Raw genomic sequence first — 17352 nt, 5'->3', positions numbered from 1 at the left:
GGTGGTGGTGGTGGTGGTAGTGATGGTCATCGTGGTGGTGAAGGGTGGTGGTGAAGGGTGGTGGTGGTGGTAGCCATGCTCATTGTGGTGCTGAAGGTGGTAGTGGTAGTCATGATGAAGGTGGTGATTGTGATGGAAGGCAGCAAACATTTATTGAGCATTTACTAGGGAACCCACATCCTACTAAAGTGCTTTATTTGAATTATCCCATTTAATACTCACAACAACCCTTTGAGGTAGGTATTACCATCAAACTCATTTTATCTATGAGGAAACTGAAGTTACATTCGTTTCCAGGGTCACAAAGGAAGGAATTGGCAGAGACAGGATATACTGAGACCGTCTGACTCCAGAATCCATGCTCTTAACCCCTATGTTCAACTTCCTCGGTGAGGCATGAATATGGCACTAGCAAATCACTGTTTTCACTGGTTAAGGTCCCCCCAGCCCACTAAGAGGGGCAGACAGAGCTCAGAACCTGGGGGCTCTGATACCACGTCCCAGCCCCACTGGAGGTCCTGAGGGACCCTGGGTGCAGGGTAGGGTGGCCAAACCTGTGAGCTGCAGGATCTGGTCATCAAGGTGCGTCACGGCCTCGTCATGCATGACCTGGCCTCCGATGACAAATTCCAGGCGTCCTTCCTCCAGGAGCTGGCGGACCTTGACATGGGCAGGCATAGAGAAAAAAGCCAGTTACAGCTCCTGAGCATGGCTGGGTCTGTGGGGGACACGCCTACAGCGCCACACGCCCTGTATAAAACTCCCCACCCTTGCTTACTCTGCAAAAGCAGGGCACTGTCTGTCCTGGTCCACACTGTGTCCCCACCACCTAGAAATCATGCAGCCCTCAGGTGGCATTTGAGATATATATTTGTATATATAAGATTTTCTTAAATCTTATTTTACTAAATAATTCTAAACTTTAGAAAAGTTTCAGGAATAGAACAAAGAGCTCCCATATCCTTTCCCAAGGTTCACTCATCACTATCATTTTTAACCTATTTGCTTAACATCCCCTTCTCTACACACATAACACCTTTGTTCCAACTTTGTTGCTAATCAAGTCAGCAACAGCATGCCCTTGACGCTACACACCTCAGTATGTGTACACACAGCTGTTTATAGGCTGTGCCTTTGGTTTGTTTCTTAAGGTGCACTATTTGTAGATCATTCGCTCAACAAATGTTAAATGAGCACTTACTACACAACCAGCACTGTTCAGGCACTGGGGGTTCAGCAGTGAATGAAGCAGGCAAAAATTCCTGCTTTCACGGAACCCTGCCACAAGTTTCCTGCCCAGGTCTTCACTGGGCCATGCAGGCCATGCTTCTCTTTGAGGGCTAGGAGACAGACCACTGGGTTTGGTGGGGTCCACCTGAAGAAGCATGGGATGCCCACAGGATACCTTGGAAAGGCCTGCCTCGAGTCAGGCATGCCTGGCTCAGAATCCCACCTGCCGCTTACAAGCTGTGTGACTGCAGGCCAGTGGCCTGCCCTCTCTGAACCTGGAACGTCTCTTTAACTTGAGGTAACAACCCCACTATCTGGCAGCATCAAGTGGCCACTGGATGTCCGGCTCCTTCCCGTGACTCTGGCGGGACCTGGTGGACACCCTGCTCTCCCTTCTCCACTTCACTCCCTTGAGCAAGTCACTTGGCGTCTCTGAACTTTTTGTTCAGCAACTGTTCTGAAAGCGGGTGGCTACCGGGGAGGAAACTAAGAACCCCCGAGTATCGTCCTGCGTGCTCACGCCAGGGCTTCATTCTTGGCATGACCCTTCTGCAGTGGGGCGGTCACGCCCGCTTAACAGAAGTGGAATCTGCGGGTCGCAGGGGCTAGTTGTGTCCCCCGGTGCGGGGACAGGATGGGACCCAGGCTGCCTTACTGTGCAGTGGGGACTCTGACTCTCCATGCTGTATGAAGCAACCTGCTGCCTACCCTCGAACCACAGGGACTATCGCACCCTCATCAAGGGTCATCAGACCCCGGGCCCAGGGGCCAGGCAGATAACACAAATGAGAGAAGAGGGTGAGGGCTCGGGGACACCTGGGATGCCTGGTGTCAGGAGGCACCGCTGACTTAGTGCACTTCCGTGCCAGCTGGGTTGCCAGAGCTGGCAGTTTTTTCAAGAATAGACAGAAATTCAGGATTAAATTGAAAGCAATCTCTCCCGGGCATGGAACTGACCATAAACCTTGATCTAAACAAGGCCTGTGAATAGCCTGGTGGGGTTTTGGCCCTGTGGTTTACGCCAGCCTGGCCCTGGCCCTGGCTAGAACTGCCCCATTGAGTTTTCCACCTGGGTCTTTGCCAGGACACTGGGCCAGCTGTGTCACCTGGTGACCTTGTTACCTGGTGTTTCTGCTGGTCTGAGGCGACGCCATCCCACCACAGCCGGAAAAACTCCTGCTCCACAGCGATGAAGCGGCGCTGCTGGCCGCGGGCCAGCTCTTCCACCACTGAGGTGTAGACATTGGCGGCGTACGCCCGCATACTTTCCTGGGGAGGGGACAGCATCATGCCAGCCCTGGTCCAACAAGACCAAGTGACCCTGGGGTCCCTGCCATTCGCCGGGTGCGTCTGCATGGGGTTGGGGGCTCTGCCCTTCCTTCCCTGCTGCTCACCCCCCACACAGCTATTAGGCACCGGCTCCATACCAGGCTCTCCCCACTGGAAGAGATCGTGCTCTCCTGGGGGAGAGGGACGGGGAAACAGACACCCTGCATGGGCAGAGACACGTGCCCTCCCAGCCCAGGGGTCAGGGACAGCTTCCCAGAGGGGTGAGCAAGCTGGGCCTTGAGCGTGCAATTGTGGGGGCTGGGCCCTGAGTGTGCCATTGAGGGGCAGCACAGGAAAGTCTTAGGCCCCAGTGGGGGTGTGGTCCAGTGACCCCAAAGGGGCCTGCTGGGGCTGAAATGATGAAAGCTGGTGCTGAGAGGAGGAGCTCCCCAGGCTGTCCCTGGCATCTAGGCATCTGCCTCCCCAAGGCTGGGAGCTTCAAGGACCACAGCTGTAGTGTGTTCCCATCCAAGTCCCCAGGGCCCTGCACACAGGGTGCCCACAGAGTGCTTAAATGAATGGAAGGAGCACCGAGCAGGGAGTCAGGAGGCATGGGGGTTATTCCCAAGCGACCTTGGGCAAGGTAGCAACCCTCTCTGGGCCTTGGTTTTCTCCTCTGGAAACTGGCTGTTGTGGGCATGCTTCCCCTACCCTTTACAGATGGGGAAACTGAGGCTCAGGGACCAAAGCCCCTCACCCAAGGTCCTGAGCAGAACCAGGAGGTGACCACAGGTCCACCTTCACTCCTGTCCTGGGGGGCGGAGGACGCAGAGCTGGCCTCCAATGTTCAGCCCCGCAGGGGACCAGCCCAGCCCCTTCCCAGGGGGCACCTGACATCCACCTGCTCTGAAGCCAGGCCCACCCTCTCCTGCTCCAGGCTTCCCTGGAAAATGGGTTACCGCCGTCAACCCCCAAGCCCTTCCCCAACCGGGAATGCAGGGGCCCCTCCAATTTGCACCACCCTCCAGAAGGGAAAATGGGGGTTCAGAGGCAGGAAGTGACTGGCCCGAAGTTAGCGACGCAACCAGTCAATAGCAGCGTGGGGTCCTGAACCCACTGAGCCTCCTTCTGCGCCGGCACCGGGCCCCGGGACGCAAACCCACACTCGGATCCCGCGGGGAGAGGGAAGCTGCGGCCTCAGGGGCGCGCGGGACGTCGTCAGCACCTACCTGCACAGTGTAGACCCAGCCCACGTCCATGTGGCTGTGGGGCACCACGAAGGCCCGGATGGGGCCGGCGGACTGGACCCCCGGCGGTCGCAGCAACAGCAGCGGTGCCAGCAGCGGCAGCCAGCACAGCTGCCCCATCCCTGCGGCGGGCCGGGAAGGTGCCAGGCCCACTTCCGCGTCCGCGAGGGGCGGGGCGGCCGCGCGGGCGGGGACGCGGCCCATTGGCTAAGGGCGGGGGCGGGGCCCATTGGTTGCTGGCTGGACGCCCACCTCCAGAAGCTCGGGAAGGGGGAGCTGGAGGCGCGGGGCCCGCGGCGGGGCAGGGCGCCTGCTCTTTGCGGTTTAGCTCTCCATCCCCGTCTCCAGCTTTCTGGCCTTCCCTCCCTGTCCATCCTTTCAGCCCCATCTCCCCCAAGCCTGCCAGATCTCCCCCAACCAGAGGAGACCCCTCCTCGCCCAAAGCCCGCGCTCTGGTGGTGCCTCTCGGAGCGTGTGCTTCTTCGCAATACCTGCATCCCACCCTTTGGACTCCGCTCCGGGACTCTGAGGCTGCTGTACAAAATTCAGCTCAGCACGGACCCTGTGAGCTCTGCCACCAGGAACCTTCCCTGACAACCCTTTCCCGCCTCTCCCTCGCGTCGAAACCCCATCTGGGCGGCGCCATGGGGGCTTGTTATGGGACTGTCTCCTTTTTTTTTTTTTGGACGGGATCTCACTCTGTCTCCCAGGCCGGAGTGCAGTGGTGCGATCAGGGCTCACTGCAGCCTTGACCTCCTGGGCCCAAGTGATCCTCCCATCTAAGCCTCCTGAGTAGCTGGGACCATAGGGGTGCACTGCCACGCCCAGCTAATTAAAAAAATTTGTAGAGATGGAGGCCTCACTATGTTGCCCAGGCTGATCCCAAACTCCTGAGCTCAAGCGATCCTCCTGCCTCCGCCTCTCAAAGTGCTGGGATTACAGGCATAAACCACCATGCCTGGCTCAACTGTCTCCATTTTAAGGAGGAGAACTGGCTTTCAGAGATAGTAACTGACTTGTCCGAGATCACGCAGTTAGTGGAGGAGCCAAGAGAAGCTTTCTGGGTTACTGGATGGTGACCTGGGGCGACATAGGTAACCTCGCTGAGCCTCAGTGAAAGGGGTCCGATAGAGGAGCTGTGAACAAAGTGAGGATGCACCCAGGCTGAGAGCGTGAGCACAGCACCCCTTGCCTGCACTCAGGGGAGGTGCGGTCACATTGATGCAGCCTGTTGGGGACTGTTGCCTGGAGTCAGCCCTGTCCACTACTCCCTGCCCCAGAAAGCAAAGGTCTGTGGCTTGGGGTTTACTGTCTGAGAATCACATGGCTGTGCCCCTGCCTGGCATTTCCTAGCGGAGCCAGAGCTGCAGCTCTGAGCAAAAGTGCTGGTCCTCTTGCCCAGTATGTAACAAACGGAAACTGAGAACTAGTTCTCCAAGCAGGTCTGCCTCCTCCTTCTGTCCTGTCCACCCCCTGGGGACCCCTGCATCCCCACAGCCTCAGGTCAGATGCTCTGAGTCTGAGGTGGACAGTACTCACTAACACATGTCCCCATGGCCGGCCAGGCTCACAGCTGGACTCCATTCTCCAGCCTCTGCATCCGGGTGAGGCCACGTCGCTAAGTGCTAGCCAATGGGATGGGTGGGGGCGGGCACTGTGCTCCTCTTCCAGGCTGGCCCCTAACAACCTCCTGTAGGTGAGCCCTGCTCTCTTCCTCACCCACTGCCCCAGCGGAGGGCACTCCGAGGAACTCAGGGAGGACAGAGCCACCAATGGAGGCTCTGAAGAACCACATGGAACCATGAGGAACCCAAAGAGCTGTGACAAGAGGGAGAAATAAGCTTCAATTGTGTTAAGCCACTGAGTTTATCGATAAGGCAGTGTCACAATCTTTGGCAGACTGTATCTGCCAAAGATGGGCTCCACAACAGTACCCACCCCCCAGGCTCTTTGTAGAATTTGGTTGATGAGAAAAACCACACTCTGTAAAATATCTCAAAAGGTTTATTCTAAGCCAAATATGAGTGGCCATGGCCTGTGACGCAGCCTCAGGAGGTCCTGAGAACAGGTGCCCAAGGTGGTTGGGCCATAGCTTTATACATTTTATGGGGACAGAAGTTACAGGCAAATACATGAATCAGTATGTGTAAAGTATACATTGGTTTGGCCCAGAAAGGTGGGACACCTTGAAGTGGGTGGTTGGTGCTTCCAGGTCAGAGGAGGATTCAAAGATTTCCTGATTCGCAGTCGGTTAAAAGAGTTAAGCTTTACCTGAAGAGTCGGAGTCGGCAGAAAGAAATGCTTGAGTTAAGACAATGGGGATGTGGAAGCTAAGGTTCTTGTTACCTAGATGAAGCCTCCAGTTAGCAGGCTTCAGAGAGAATAGATGTGCATGTCTCTGGGGACCTTAAAAGCTATCAGACTCTCTGGAAAAGAGCTAGTAAGGAAGGAGATTCTCTACAGAATGCAAGTTTCCCCCACAAGAGATGACTTTGCAAGGCCATTTCAAAATATGTCAAAGAAAATTTATTTTGGGGTAAAATACTTTAGTTTCCTTCAGGGCCTGCTCTGTGTCATGTGTTGCTATACCGGAGTCACGTTAGAGTCAGGTATCTGATTGCTACAAAGAGTGTTCTGTCAGTCTTAGGAGGAGCTCTATGTTAATGTTAATGCTGGTCAGCTGTGCCAAAACTTAAAGGGAGCAGGCTATAATGAAGCGTGTGTGACCTCCCACTTCCCGTGATGGCCTGAACTAGTTTTTTGGATTTCTCTGGGGTCCCCTTGGCCAAAAGGGGGTCCATTCTGTCAGCTGGGGCTTATAATTGTATTTTTGGTTTACAATATGATCTTGACATTCTTCCCGTTGGGAGATAGGGTCTATATCTCCTCCCATTGAATCTTGTTTATTTATTGTTTTTTATTTTATTAATTTTTGTTTTTTTTAGAGATAGAGTCTTGCTCTGTTGCCCAGGCCAGAGTGCAGTGGTGGACTCCTAACTTACTTCAGCCTCAAACTCCTAGGCTCAGGTGATCCCCGTGTTTCAGCTTCCTGAGTAGCTGAGACCACAGGTATGTGCCATCATGCCTGGCTAATGAAAACTTTTTTTTTTTTTTTTTAAAGATATAATATCTCGTTATGTTGCCCAGGCTGATCTTGAACTCCTGGGCTCACGGCGTCCTCCCACCACCACCTCGCAAAGTGCTGAAATTATAGGTGCATGCCACCGTGCCCAACTAATTTTTCTTTTCTTTTTTTGTGGACAAGATCTCTCTATGTTGCCCAGGCTGGTCTCAAACTCCTAGCCTCAAGGGATCCTCTCAAAGTGTTGGGATTACATGCATGAGCCGCTGTGCCTGGCCCATGGGTGGGCTTGTGACACACTTGTTACAAACAGAATGTAGCGAAAGTGGTACTGTGTGACTTCCATGACATCCATGTTCACTGGAGCACTCATGCATGGAGGCCTGAGTTGCCCTGTCAGCAGTCCAACTACCCTGAGGCCACCATGCTGTGAGGAAGCCCAACCAGCCCACATGGGACAGACCACACGGAGCAGCTCAAGATCACCATGCTGTTTCAGGTGCAGCCCCCCATCTGACTACATCCACATGTGAGACCTCATGTCATTTTCTCTCCCGCCCACTGTATCACAGCTGTGTAGGGTTTCATTTGTACTTTCCTCAAGGCTCTTGCATGAGCTCTTGCTGCAGCTAGTCTCAGGCTTGAAGCTGATACTCACAACCCCCTCCTGGATTATTCATTCAGATCCTTTTCACCCTCAACTAGACCCATGCTGGACTAGATAGCTTACCTGGTGGGTTGCCCCAGATCTTCACCAACAAGGCTGAGCCCCTGGTGACCATTCCCTTCTTGAGCCATAGCTGCTTACTTGCCTATTTGCTGGCTACATCAGGTGAAAGAGTCCTGAGGGACACCCATGTGGGTGGCACACAGTCTTCTCTGCTTCCATTGCGTGACAGCAACCCTACCTCCTCTGATGGTTCAGGTCAACTGCCCCTGCTCGATGGGTGACTCTTCCCCTGCCTACTGGTGTCTTGACATGAGTAGCCTGGCGTGACTGGTGTTGCTTGGTGGAAGCATTCCCCTTTGGAAACCAGAACCTCTGAACCTGCAGACTCCGCAGTTGTGTGGACAGGAAGCACAAATTCTCCAAGTAGGTCACTGAGAGTGATGCTAAATTAGGCGATTCCTGCTTCCATTCTTTGGTTCTTAGGCCCAGGTATTTTACCCACTGGGGACACTGTGTACTGGTCATTGACTTGGGGTGTACATACACCCTGGAGGATGGTGCCCTTACTTCACAGGTGGCACCTCCAAGCTGGTTCTGTGGCTAAGCCTTCAACTGGCCACTCCATTCCCCCATCAGCCAGCAGCCTCTGGGTGGTACAGCATGTAATAGGACCACTAGACACCATGAGTGTGCCTGCGCTTGCACCTCTTTTGCTGTGAAGTGGAGCCCTTGGCCTCATGCAATGTTACACCCTCGTGTGGGGCTCTAACACTGGAGCAAGCCGGCCACTATGTCATGAGGACTCTCGAGCCATCTGTGGAGAGGCCCACCTAGGGAGGAACGGAGGCCTCCCACCAACAGCCGGCACTGTCTTGCCAGCCCGGGTGTGAGTGCCTTGGAAGCAGGCCCTCCAGCCCAGGCCCAGCCATTCCAGAGGACATCCTGATTGCAACCTCGGGGAGGCCCACGAGGCGCAACACACAGCGAAGCCACCCTGGATTCTTCACCTGCAGACACCGGGATGATCATAAACGTCTATTGCTGCTTTCAGCCACATTTCTTGAAATATTGGGGTATTTTTCCCTAGTGTCTGGTTACCTGAGTCAATGAGCATCAGTCCTGTTGGGGAAGGAGTAGGGGATTCCCATAGGCCTTTGACACGCTGTTGCAGAGTCTTTCTTCCTGGGAACACGCTTTTCCCTTCAGTGGATGGGATTTGGACTTGAAAACTGGCTCAGGTCTGGACACTGGGGAAGGGATCAGGATTTCTCTTTGGGTGGCTACCCTCAACCTCCTAACCCCGTCTGCCTTGATTTGTCCAGAGAGGATGGGCCAAGTCTCACCTGTGTCGGTCATCCATCTATCTTGCCCCTAGGGTGCCTCTTTCTTTCTTCCTTCTTTTCTTTCTTTCTTTCTTTCTCTTTCTTTCTTCTTTCTTTCTTTCTTTCTCTTTCTTTCTTTCTTTCTCTTTCTCCTTCCTTCCTTCCTCTCTTTCCTACCTTCCTTCCTTCCATCTCCTTTCTTTCTTTCTTTCTTTCTTTCTTTCTTTCTTTCTTTCTTTCTTTCTTTCTTTCTTTCTTTCTTTCTTTCTTTCTTTTCTTTCTTTCTTTCTTTCTTTCTTTCTTTCTTTCTTTCTTTCTCCTTCCTTCCTTCCTCTCTCCTTCCTTCCTTCCTTCCTTCCTTCCTTCCTTCCTTCCTTCTCCTTCCCTCCTTCCGTCTCCCTTCCTTCCTTCCTTCCTTCCTCTCTTTCTCTCTTTCTTCTTTCTTTTTTTTCAGAGTTTTACTCTTGTTGTCAAGGCTGGAGCGCAATGGCGTGATCATGGCTCACTGCAACCTCCACCTCCTGTGTTCAAGCAATTCTCCTGCCTCAGCCTCCTGAGTAGCTGGGATTACAGGTGCCAGCCACCACGGCCCGGCTAATTTTTTTTTTTTTTTTTATTAGTAGAGACGGGGTTTCACCATGTCGGCCAGGTTGGTCTTGAACTCCTGACCTCAGGTGATCCACCTGCCTCAGCCTTTCAAAGTGCTGGAATTATAGGCATGAGTCACCACACCCAGCCAGGTGCCGTTTTCTATCAAGCATCTCCATGGCTCGCTGTGGACCTCACTGCGTTCCCGCCTTGATGCTTGTTAAGGTGATTGCACTGACCTTGCTTCCGGTGGTTTGGTGCAGGCTCCCAGCCCCTTATTTCTGGATCCTCTTATTCCCAGCACTCTCAGCAAGCCTGGTTCTGTAACGGCACCTCCCACCACCCACCCTGGCCTATGGTGGACAGCCCCACCCCTGAGCTACCTGGTGAAGCTGGTGCTGGGTCAGTGGGACGCCCTCGGTGGTGTCTTGTGGAACGCTGTCACCTGGTGGGTTTTCTGCCTGCTCCGGTCCATGCCCACTTCTCTGTCTTTTGATCCCTTCTTCTGTCATCTGCCATCTTTCTCCAAGTTTCAAGAGCCACTTCAGCAGTGCATTAGCACTGTCTCCTGCTGTTAAATCCGGCATGACTGGTGTCTTAGTCATCTCGGGTTGCCATAAGAAGAAGCCACAGACTGAGCGGCTCAAACAGCAGACATTTATTTTCTCCTGGTTCTGGAGGCTGGAAGTCCAAGATCAAGGTACCAGCAGGATTGGTTTCTGGAGAGAGCTCGCTCCTTGGCTTGTAGATGGCTGTCTTCTCTCTGTGTCCTCACATAGCCTTTCCTCTGTGCATGTAAGGCAGGAGGAGAGGGGAGGGGAGGAAGAGGGAGGGGGAAGAGAGAGAGAGAGAGAGAGAGAGAGAATGAGATCTGGTGCCTTTTCCTCCTTTTCTAAGGATACCAGCCTTATCAGGTTAGGGTCTTACCCTGATGGCCTCATTTCACCTTAATCACCTCCTTATAGGCCCTATCTCCAAATACAGTCATACTGGAGGTTAGAGCTTCCACCTATGAATTTTTTGGGGGATATAATTGAGTCCAAAACAACGGGAGAAGTCCCCCATTTCACGAGCTCTTCCTGCACTTGATCCGGTCCCAAGAGCACTGTCCCACCCCCACTGCTCCATGCTGGCTGGGTCCATAGCTCCTTTGGGGTGTAGTCTTGTCCTCCCTGGCTGGCCCAGCATGTCCCCAGGTGGGTGTGGTTGTGACTTAACCCCAGTGATGAATCTGGTGGCCGGCACAAGTTGTAGGTGGATTCTGAGGGCAGGATGTTTGGTCTTCCACTTTGAAGGCTGCGGTGTCATCTTTAGGCAATGAGAGCCTGTTATCCTCTGAGGGAGGACTTGGGCACTTCTGCAGGCCCAGGGGGTCCAGGTAAATCTGGGGAACCACAATTGGAGACTGTGCATTCACCCAGACATCCCATCGCGCTCTTCTTGGAGTCCCACTCCTTTGTGATCAGGTCTGGAAGCTTGGCATTGCAGACCTGACAAGATTGGGGACCTGGCCTAGTCTGCAGCACCCCTCTTCATAACTAAGCCCTGGACTGGTTCTTGCTTTTTTTTTTTTTTTTTTTTTTTTTTTTTTTTTGAGACAGAGTTTTTGCTCTTGTCTCCCAGCCTGGAGCGCAGTGGCGCAATCTCGGCTCACTGCAACCTCCACCTCCCGAGTTCAAGCAATCCTCCTGCCTCAGCCTCCTGAGTAGCTGGGATCACAGATGCCTGCCACCACGCCCAGCTAATTTTTGCATTTTTAGTAGAGATGGAGTTTCACCCTGTTGGCCAGGCTGGTCTTGAACTCCTAACCTCAGGTGATCTACCTGCCTCGGTCTCCCAAAATGCTGGAATTACAGGCGTGAGCCATGACACCCAAAGGGGATCACATTTCAACATGAGATTTGGCGGGGGGCAAATATCCAAACTCCATCAGGAGGGTAGGGTAGGGGGTACAGTTTTAAATTGGGTACAATTTAAAGGGGTGCAGTTTTAAATAGCAAAAGCCGCATTGAGAAAGTGACATCTGAGCAGGAGGTGTGGAAGAGGGCGGTGTGGATGTCTGGGGACCAAGCTTACCAAACTTACTGGGCAGCAGTCACTGCAAGTGCAAAGGCCCTGAGGCAGCACCATGCCTAGTAAGCTCAGGAGCCAGCAAGGAGGTCCCTGTAGCTGGAATGGAGGGAACCAGGGAAGAACAACAGGAGGGAAGGTTCTAGAGTGGGGGGCCGTGGGCAGATATGGGGCTTTGTGGGACTTTGGCATTTACTCCGAAGGAGATGGGAGCCATTGCAGGATTTTGAGCAAAGAGTGAGGTGATCTGACTTATGTTGTAAGAGGATCCCTCTGACTGCTGTGTTGCTGGGTGGAGAACACACGAGCCCCGGCCGGGGCAGAAGTGGGGAGACCAAGTCGGAGGTGTGTGCAATAGTCCAGGTGAGACATGACGGTGGCTGGGACCTGGGAATAGCAGTGGGGATGGTGACACATGGTTGGGCTTGACTGTGTTTTGCAGGAAGAGCTGACCGAACCTGCTGATGAATTTGATGTGCTGTTTGAGCCGTGGGGAGTCAGGGATGATGATGTGGTCTGGGTACAATGTGCACAGCCCCATGTTGATACAAAGCGTTTATTTCATTTCCCCTTGGTCTCTTCTAACGGCTGGTCTGAGTTGGTTTCTTTTTCCTCCTCAACTGTTTTCTGAGCTGTACCAGCACTGAGAGAGTGTCCATCCTGGCCTTGGGGACACACCCTTCTGTGGCTGGGGTTGGGGGAGGGGATTCCTCACTGCAGTGAAGTGGGGGGAGTCTCCTGGGTTGGGGGAAGTGTCTGGGCAGCTTCTGTGACAATCTCAGATGAAAGTTCAGCTTCACTTCATGGGGGGTGGCATTTCACTGCAGGGACAGACTACAGCCTAGAAACATTTCTTTCTAAGAACAGGCTCTGGCGTGCCCAGCCCGAAGAGGCTATTTTAGGTTTTGGGTTCTGTTACTTTGGTTACTAGTAGCAAATTGTTGTCAGAAAAAAGCTGATGCCAAATGTGTATCCCCCCCCCCCCAGGCCCCACTCTGATGAGATGTTCTGCAAAATGCTTCTCATTTGAATCAAAGCTCTGTCATGAAAACGCAGGGTCCAGAGGGGCCTATACAGCAACATGGACTCTTTCAGATCATGCCAGTGTTCTCTGGCACTGATGCTCCTCGAAGCAGCCATCGCTGCCCTTGCAAAGCGTAGCGTGTGCCCTCGCCCTTCTTCACCAGACTTGTCCCAGGTGACTCACAAGGAGCCACAGCCTGACCTCTGCAGGTGTGAGAGTTTGCGATAGGGGCCCACCAGTGTCGTCTCCCATTCAGTCTGGACCCTGAGACATCCGCACTCTTCATCCCCCTGAGCAAGTGGGACAGTTCTGGGGGACTTCCTCTTGCTTTAATGGGCAAACCGCTTGGGACTACGTCCAGTGCCGAATGGTCTTCCCGATCAGCAGCATGGACCCTGGCATACTCCTACCCCCAAACCTTCCAGGGCTACCCAGTGTCACTCTCAGGAAGCCTCATTCTCGGCCTGCATTGCAGACAATTCAGGGTTTAGCCCCAACTTGCTTTGTTGGCTGTACCTCCCACATGCTTGTACTACATTCCTTCCAGCAACTGCAACCAGGCCCCATGGCTCCCCATCCTCATCCCCCTTTCCTCCTCTGTGTGTCTCTTCTGCCTAGAATGAGCTTGCTTCCTTTGGCCACCACCCTTGCATGGCTGGATCCTTCAAGTCCCTTCCGGTCAAGCCCTTTGCACGTGCTCACCCTCCTGCCTGGAAGCACTTCCTCCACTCTGCGCGGTGGACTGCTATTCCTCCTTTGTGTCTTGCACATAGAAAGCCAAAGAGGCTGGGCGCGGTGGCTCACGCTTGTAATCCCAGCACTTTGGGAGGCCGAGGCGGGCGGATCACGAGGCCAGGAGATCGAGACCACGGTGAAACCGTGTCTCTACTAAAAATACAAAAAATTAGCCGGGCGTGGTGGCAGGCGCCTGTAGTCTCAGCTACTCGGAGAGGCTGAGGCAGGAGAATGGTGTGAACCCGGGAGGCGGAGCTTACAGTGAGACGAGATTGAGCCACTGCACTCCAGCCTGGGCGACAGAGCGAGACTCCATCTCAAAAAAAGAAAAAAAAAAAAGAAAGAAAGCCAAAGAGCGTCCACGAACCTCCCCTCTCCATAGCATTGATGGCTGTACAGAATTCAATAGTAATGTGTGCATTTGGTTAACATCTTCCTCATCCGCTACTACACCATACACTCCATGAGACTTTGTTTTGTTCACTACCAGATTTGGCACCTGGGAGAAAGGAGGGGCTGTCTACCTTTTGTCGAAAGAACAAATGAATGTATTATTACCTGTGTGCCTGTCTCCCTTGCACACTCAAGGAAATGGGCTATGCCCTGGTGCATGCAGAAAGCTCAGCTGAGGGGCTCATCCCACCTCCACAGCTCACCCGCATGTGAGCAAGTCACTTAACCCTGGGGCAGGGACGATGCATCCTGCCAGGCTCCTGGCAGCCTGACCCAGAGCCTCCAGGTTCTAACCTTTAACATGGGGATATTTATGCCTATTCATAGGGTTGTTGTAAATACGGAACTAGGTCATGCCAAGTGACTGCCTGGGACCTGAGTCAGGTCCACCCCACCTCAGGCTGCAAGGCTGCCCGTGGGACCTGTATTTATCAAGAAACCCCACCATGCCCTGACGCTGTGCCAGGCGGAGGGCTGGGAACTGAGAGAATAGGGGCTGATGCTGCTGCAGGATGACCTCGTGTTGGAAGACAGGCACTGCCCAGGGGAGAGGCTGCTCTGGGGCTTTTGGGGCTCCTGGGAGGACCCTGGAGGCCTTCCTGGAGAAGGAGGTGAAGAAGTTGGATTTTCAAGGCCAAGAAGGAAGAGGGAGGGGGTCAGAGGCTTAGAAGGCAGATCCCTCCTGCTAGGTGAGGTGTAGATGGGCTAGGGTGCAGCTCACGGGCCTAGAACTGGGCTAAGGTGGGGTGGGGTGGGGTGGCCTGACCTTTGGCCTGGGGCCTGCAGCACTCTTTCCTTCCCTCTGCTCTCCTTCTTCTGCTCCCTGGAGAGCCTCTCCTTAGCCATCCCCGCTTCTCTCCCTTCCTGGGAGGGGAGGGGAGGAGAGGGGGGAGTGGGAGGATTAACGTGTGTCCCTGTGGCTGTCTGCTTCCACTTTGTGCACACTGGCATCATGGGGTTCTGTGCTCACTTAGGGTGAGGCAGCTGGGACCCCAAGAGGGCCAGCGGCCCCTCATGCCTTAGGATCACCCTGGGAGCACGCTCTCTCCTCCCTCCTTGGATGGGCTTCTCTAGCCCTGGCCCTTCCCGCGGGACGTCCAGCCGCCTCCTCTCGGCGTGGCAGATTGCTCTTCCTCCTTCGTCTGTTGCACGTGGAAGGTCGGAGGGCGCGGCTGTGAAGCTCCCGTTCCTCCTCATGGCATTGATTGCTGTCCCCTTCGCACCCGGTGGGGGGGCGGGGGTGGGCAGCGACCCCGGCTCCCAGCAGGGCGGGTCTGGGGAAGGGCAGGACGCAAAGGGGCTCAAACCAGAATCGCAATCTGGAGCTGAAGCCCCGCCTAGGCCGCTTCCTCCGCCTGAGTCCCTTTCCCTCTCCGTGCCTCAGTTTCTCCTCAGTAAAATGGGCATCGCCGTCAGGCAGGCGGCCCTCGCGTGGTGACGGCTGGCAGAGGCGGCTGCCGCGGGACCGGTGGGTGGGGCAGAAAGGGACGCTTCGGTCCGTGGCTACAGCCCCAGCGCCCGCACCCACACCCCGCCCTGCGCCCGCACCCACACCTCGCCCTGCGCTCGCACCCCGCGCCTCTTACCCGGTGCCCGGCCCCGCGCCCCAGGATCCGCGCCCTGCGATCCGCGCCTCGCGATCCTCGCCCCGCGCCCACCCTCGGCGCCCGCAGCCGCACCCCGCGCCCCGCACCCGCGCTCCGGGCGGAGCCTTCTGGGCGCGCCTCCCCGCCCGCCAGCCCGCGCAGGGAGCCGAGCCCGGAGGAGGCGGAGGAGGAGCGGCCGCCGCGCCCGGCCCCCCGCAGCCGCCCGGAGGACGCCCGTCGCGGTCGCAGCCTGCGGAGCCGCCCATGGCCCAGCAGCCGGGTTAGCCTCGCCGCGCGCCCCCGCCCCCCGCCCCCCGCCCCGGGCCCGCGCTCACGCGCCCTTGCTGTTTTGCCAGCTGACCGCGCCCCCGCCGCGCCCGCCGCGGACCAGGGCTCCTGGTGCCTGTGCCAGCTCAATGGGGCCGCCGACCTCGAAGTTTCCGAAGGTAAGCGCGGGCTGCAGGGCGCCCGGCCCCGCCGCTCCGGAGCCGCCCCGCGCCCACCCCGCCTCACCCCCAGCCCCGCAGGACCTCACCCTGCCCGGGGACGCGGCCCTCGGGTGCGGGACTCCCGCGACTGGAGGAGAGGGCGCGTCTTCGCGGGCCAGAAGCGGGACTCAGAGAGCCCGGGCACCGACCCCGGGGCAGTCCTGGGGCAGGGCTGGCTCTGCTAGGGTCCGAAGTGCCGGGGTCCCTCCGGAGCCCGTGCTCTCGGGGTCTTGAGGGAACCCGACAGAACCGGCTTGGAACCCTGCCTCCAGCGCTTGCTCGCCGCGCGAGCCCGGGCAGATCGCTCCACCGGTGTCAGCCACAGCGTCTCGGCCGAGAACCCGCGCGCTGGAGCCCCCCGCTCGCTGCCCGGCTGAAGGTGCGGGCGCGGGGTCCGGCTCTGAGTCCGGGGTAAGACCCAATGCGGCGGAGTTCAGTCCCGGCCGCGGGTACCATCCAGCAGCGTCTACGCGCTCCTCCCGCTGCCCGCGCCGGTGGGTGCTGAGTCAGGCCCGGCTGCTGCTCTGGTTCGGAGAAGCTTTTTTTTTTTTTTTTTTTGCTGGCAGGGACAGTCCATGACAGTGGCGCGCCCAGAGCCCGAAAAGCGTTGGTGGGATGGACAGCTGCTCTCGCACCCTGGGAAGTGACCCGGGTTGGCTTTTATGCGGAGGGTCCCAGGGACAGGGACCACACACTCTGTGGCCCCAGACGCTGCCCCGCCTGGATTGAATCCTAGCTTCACCCTGACCGGCCGGGTGGCCTTCAGCAAGTGGCTTATTCTCTCAGGGCCTCAGTTTCTCTTCTGTGAAATGGGGATGACGTTGCCCAGCGGGCAAGGTTGTGGCAGAGATAAAAGAAGAGGCCTATGGGGGGTACTGGTGAGGGCCCAGGAATCTGTTTTTGCTTTCTTCCCTCCCCCCTTCAGCGGCCCAGTGAGGTGGGTGATGGAAGGTACAGAGGGCTGGTGGACCCGGGCAGGGTGCTGGCCTCTGTCACTTTATATAACAAACACACTGTTCCAAGAGCTTTCAAATATCCCCCCCCCATCCCCGCCGACTCCGTTGAATCCTCGCCACATTATCCCCATTATAGGATAAGGAAACTGAGGTGCAGAGAAGTTAAGTAACTTGCCCGAGGCCACACAGCTGCCAGTGGCAGAGCTCCCGAGGCTGTGCTTCTTCAGGGCGAGCCCTCCTTGGCCTGTGATCACACTGTCACGGGAAGACATCACAGGGACACTGTCAGCAAAATGGAGGGGACGGGCTGTGGCAGGGAGTGGGGCCCGCTGCCCACAGGTGAGCTCCTCTGTCAGCTCTCAGTGCCCCACAATCTGCTGCAGCTGCCTCCTCAGTCTCATTGTCCCCCAGGCTCTGACCACGCCCTGGCCGCCTGCTTATGCTCAGCTCCCTCCAGGCCCCTGAATGTGTCTGTTTCCCACCTCCCTGCTGTGGAGCGGGTTTCCGCCCACCTGGGATGCCTTCTCTGTCCCAGGTGTCCTCACCCCGGGGGAATACCCTCACCCCTTGAGGGCAGGGACTACATCCGGTCATGTCTGCAGGACACTGACTGTGCTCAGCAAATCGCAGCT

At 56.0% G+C, this 17352-nt stretch overlaps 2 protein-coding genes across 2 annotated transcripts in view; one reads left to right on the top strand and one right to left on the bottom strand.

Annotated features, from left to right (window-relative positions):
- Window positions 1-3891, bottom strand: part of MAN2B2 (mannosidase alpha class 2B member 2) — a 50999-nt gene extending 47108 nt beyond the window's left edge. The window contains exons 1-3 of the mRNA XM_032135905.2: window positions 3729-3891; window positions 2353-2499; window positions 555-660 (exon numbers count right to left, since the gene is read on the bottom strand). Coding sequence (XP_031991796.1) covers window positions 555-660; window positions 2353-2499; window positions 3729-3866 — 391 coding nt within the window. The 5' untranslated portion in view covers window positions 3867-3891. The remainder of the gene's footprint in view (window positions 1-554; window positions 661-2352; window positions 2500-3728) is intronic.
- Window positions 3892-15662: 11771 nt separating this feature from the next.
- The window catches only part of PPP2R2C (protein phosphatase 2 regulatory subunit Bgamma), a 244447-nt gene continuing 242757 nt past the window's right edge, over window positions 15663-17352 (top strand). Inside the window, exon 1 of the mRNA XM_032135887.2 lies at window positions 15663-15722. The gene's annotated coding sequence lies outside the window, so the exon portion shown is untranslated. The remainder of the gene's footprint in view (window positions 15723-17352) is intronic.

Source organism: Hylobates moloch, unplaced genomic scaffold, assembly GCF_009828535.3.
Source record: "Hylobates moloch isolate HMO894 unplaced genomic scaffold, HMol_V3 SCAFFOLD_17, whole genome shotgun sequence".
NCBI classification, from domain to species: Eukaryota; Metazoa; Chordata; class Mammalia; order Primates; family Hylobatidae; genus Hylobates; species Hylobates moloch.
The sequence above is the reverse complement of the archived record's forward strand: the minus strand, read 5'-3'. Positions and strand labels throughout refer to the sequence as shown.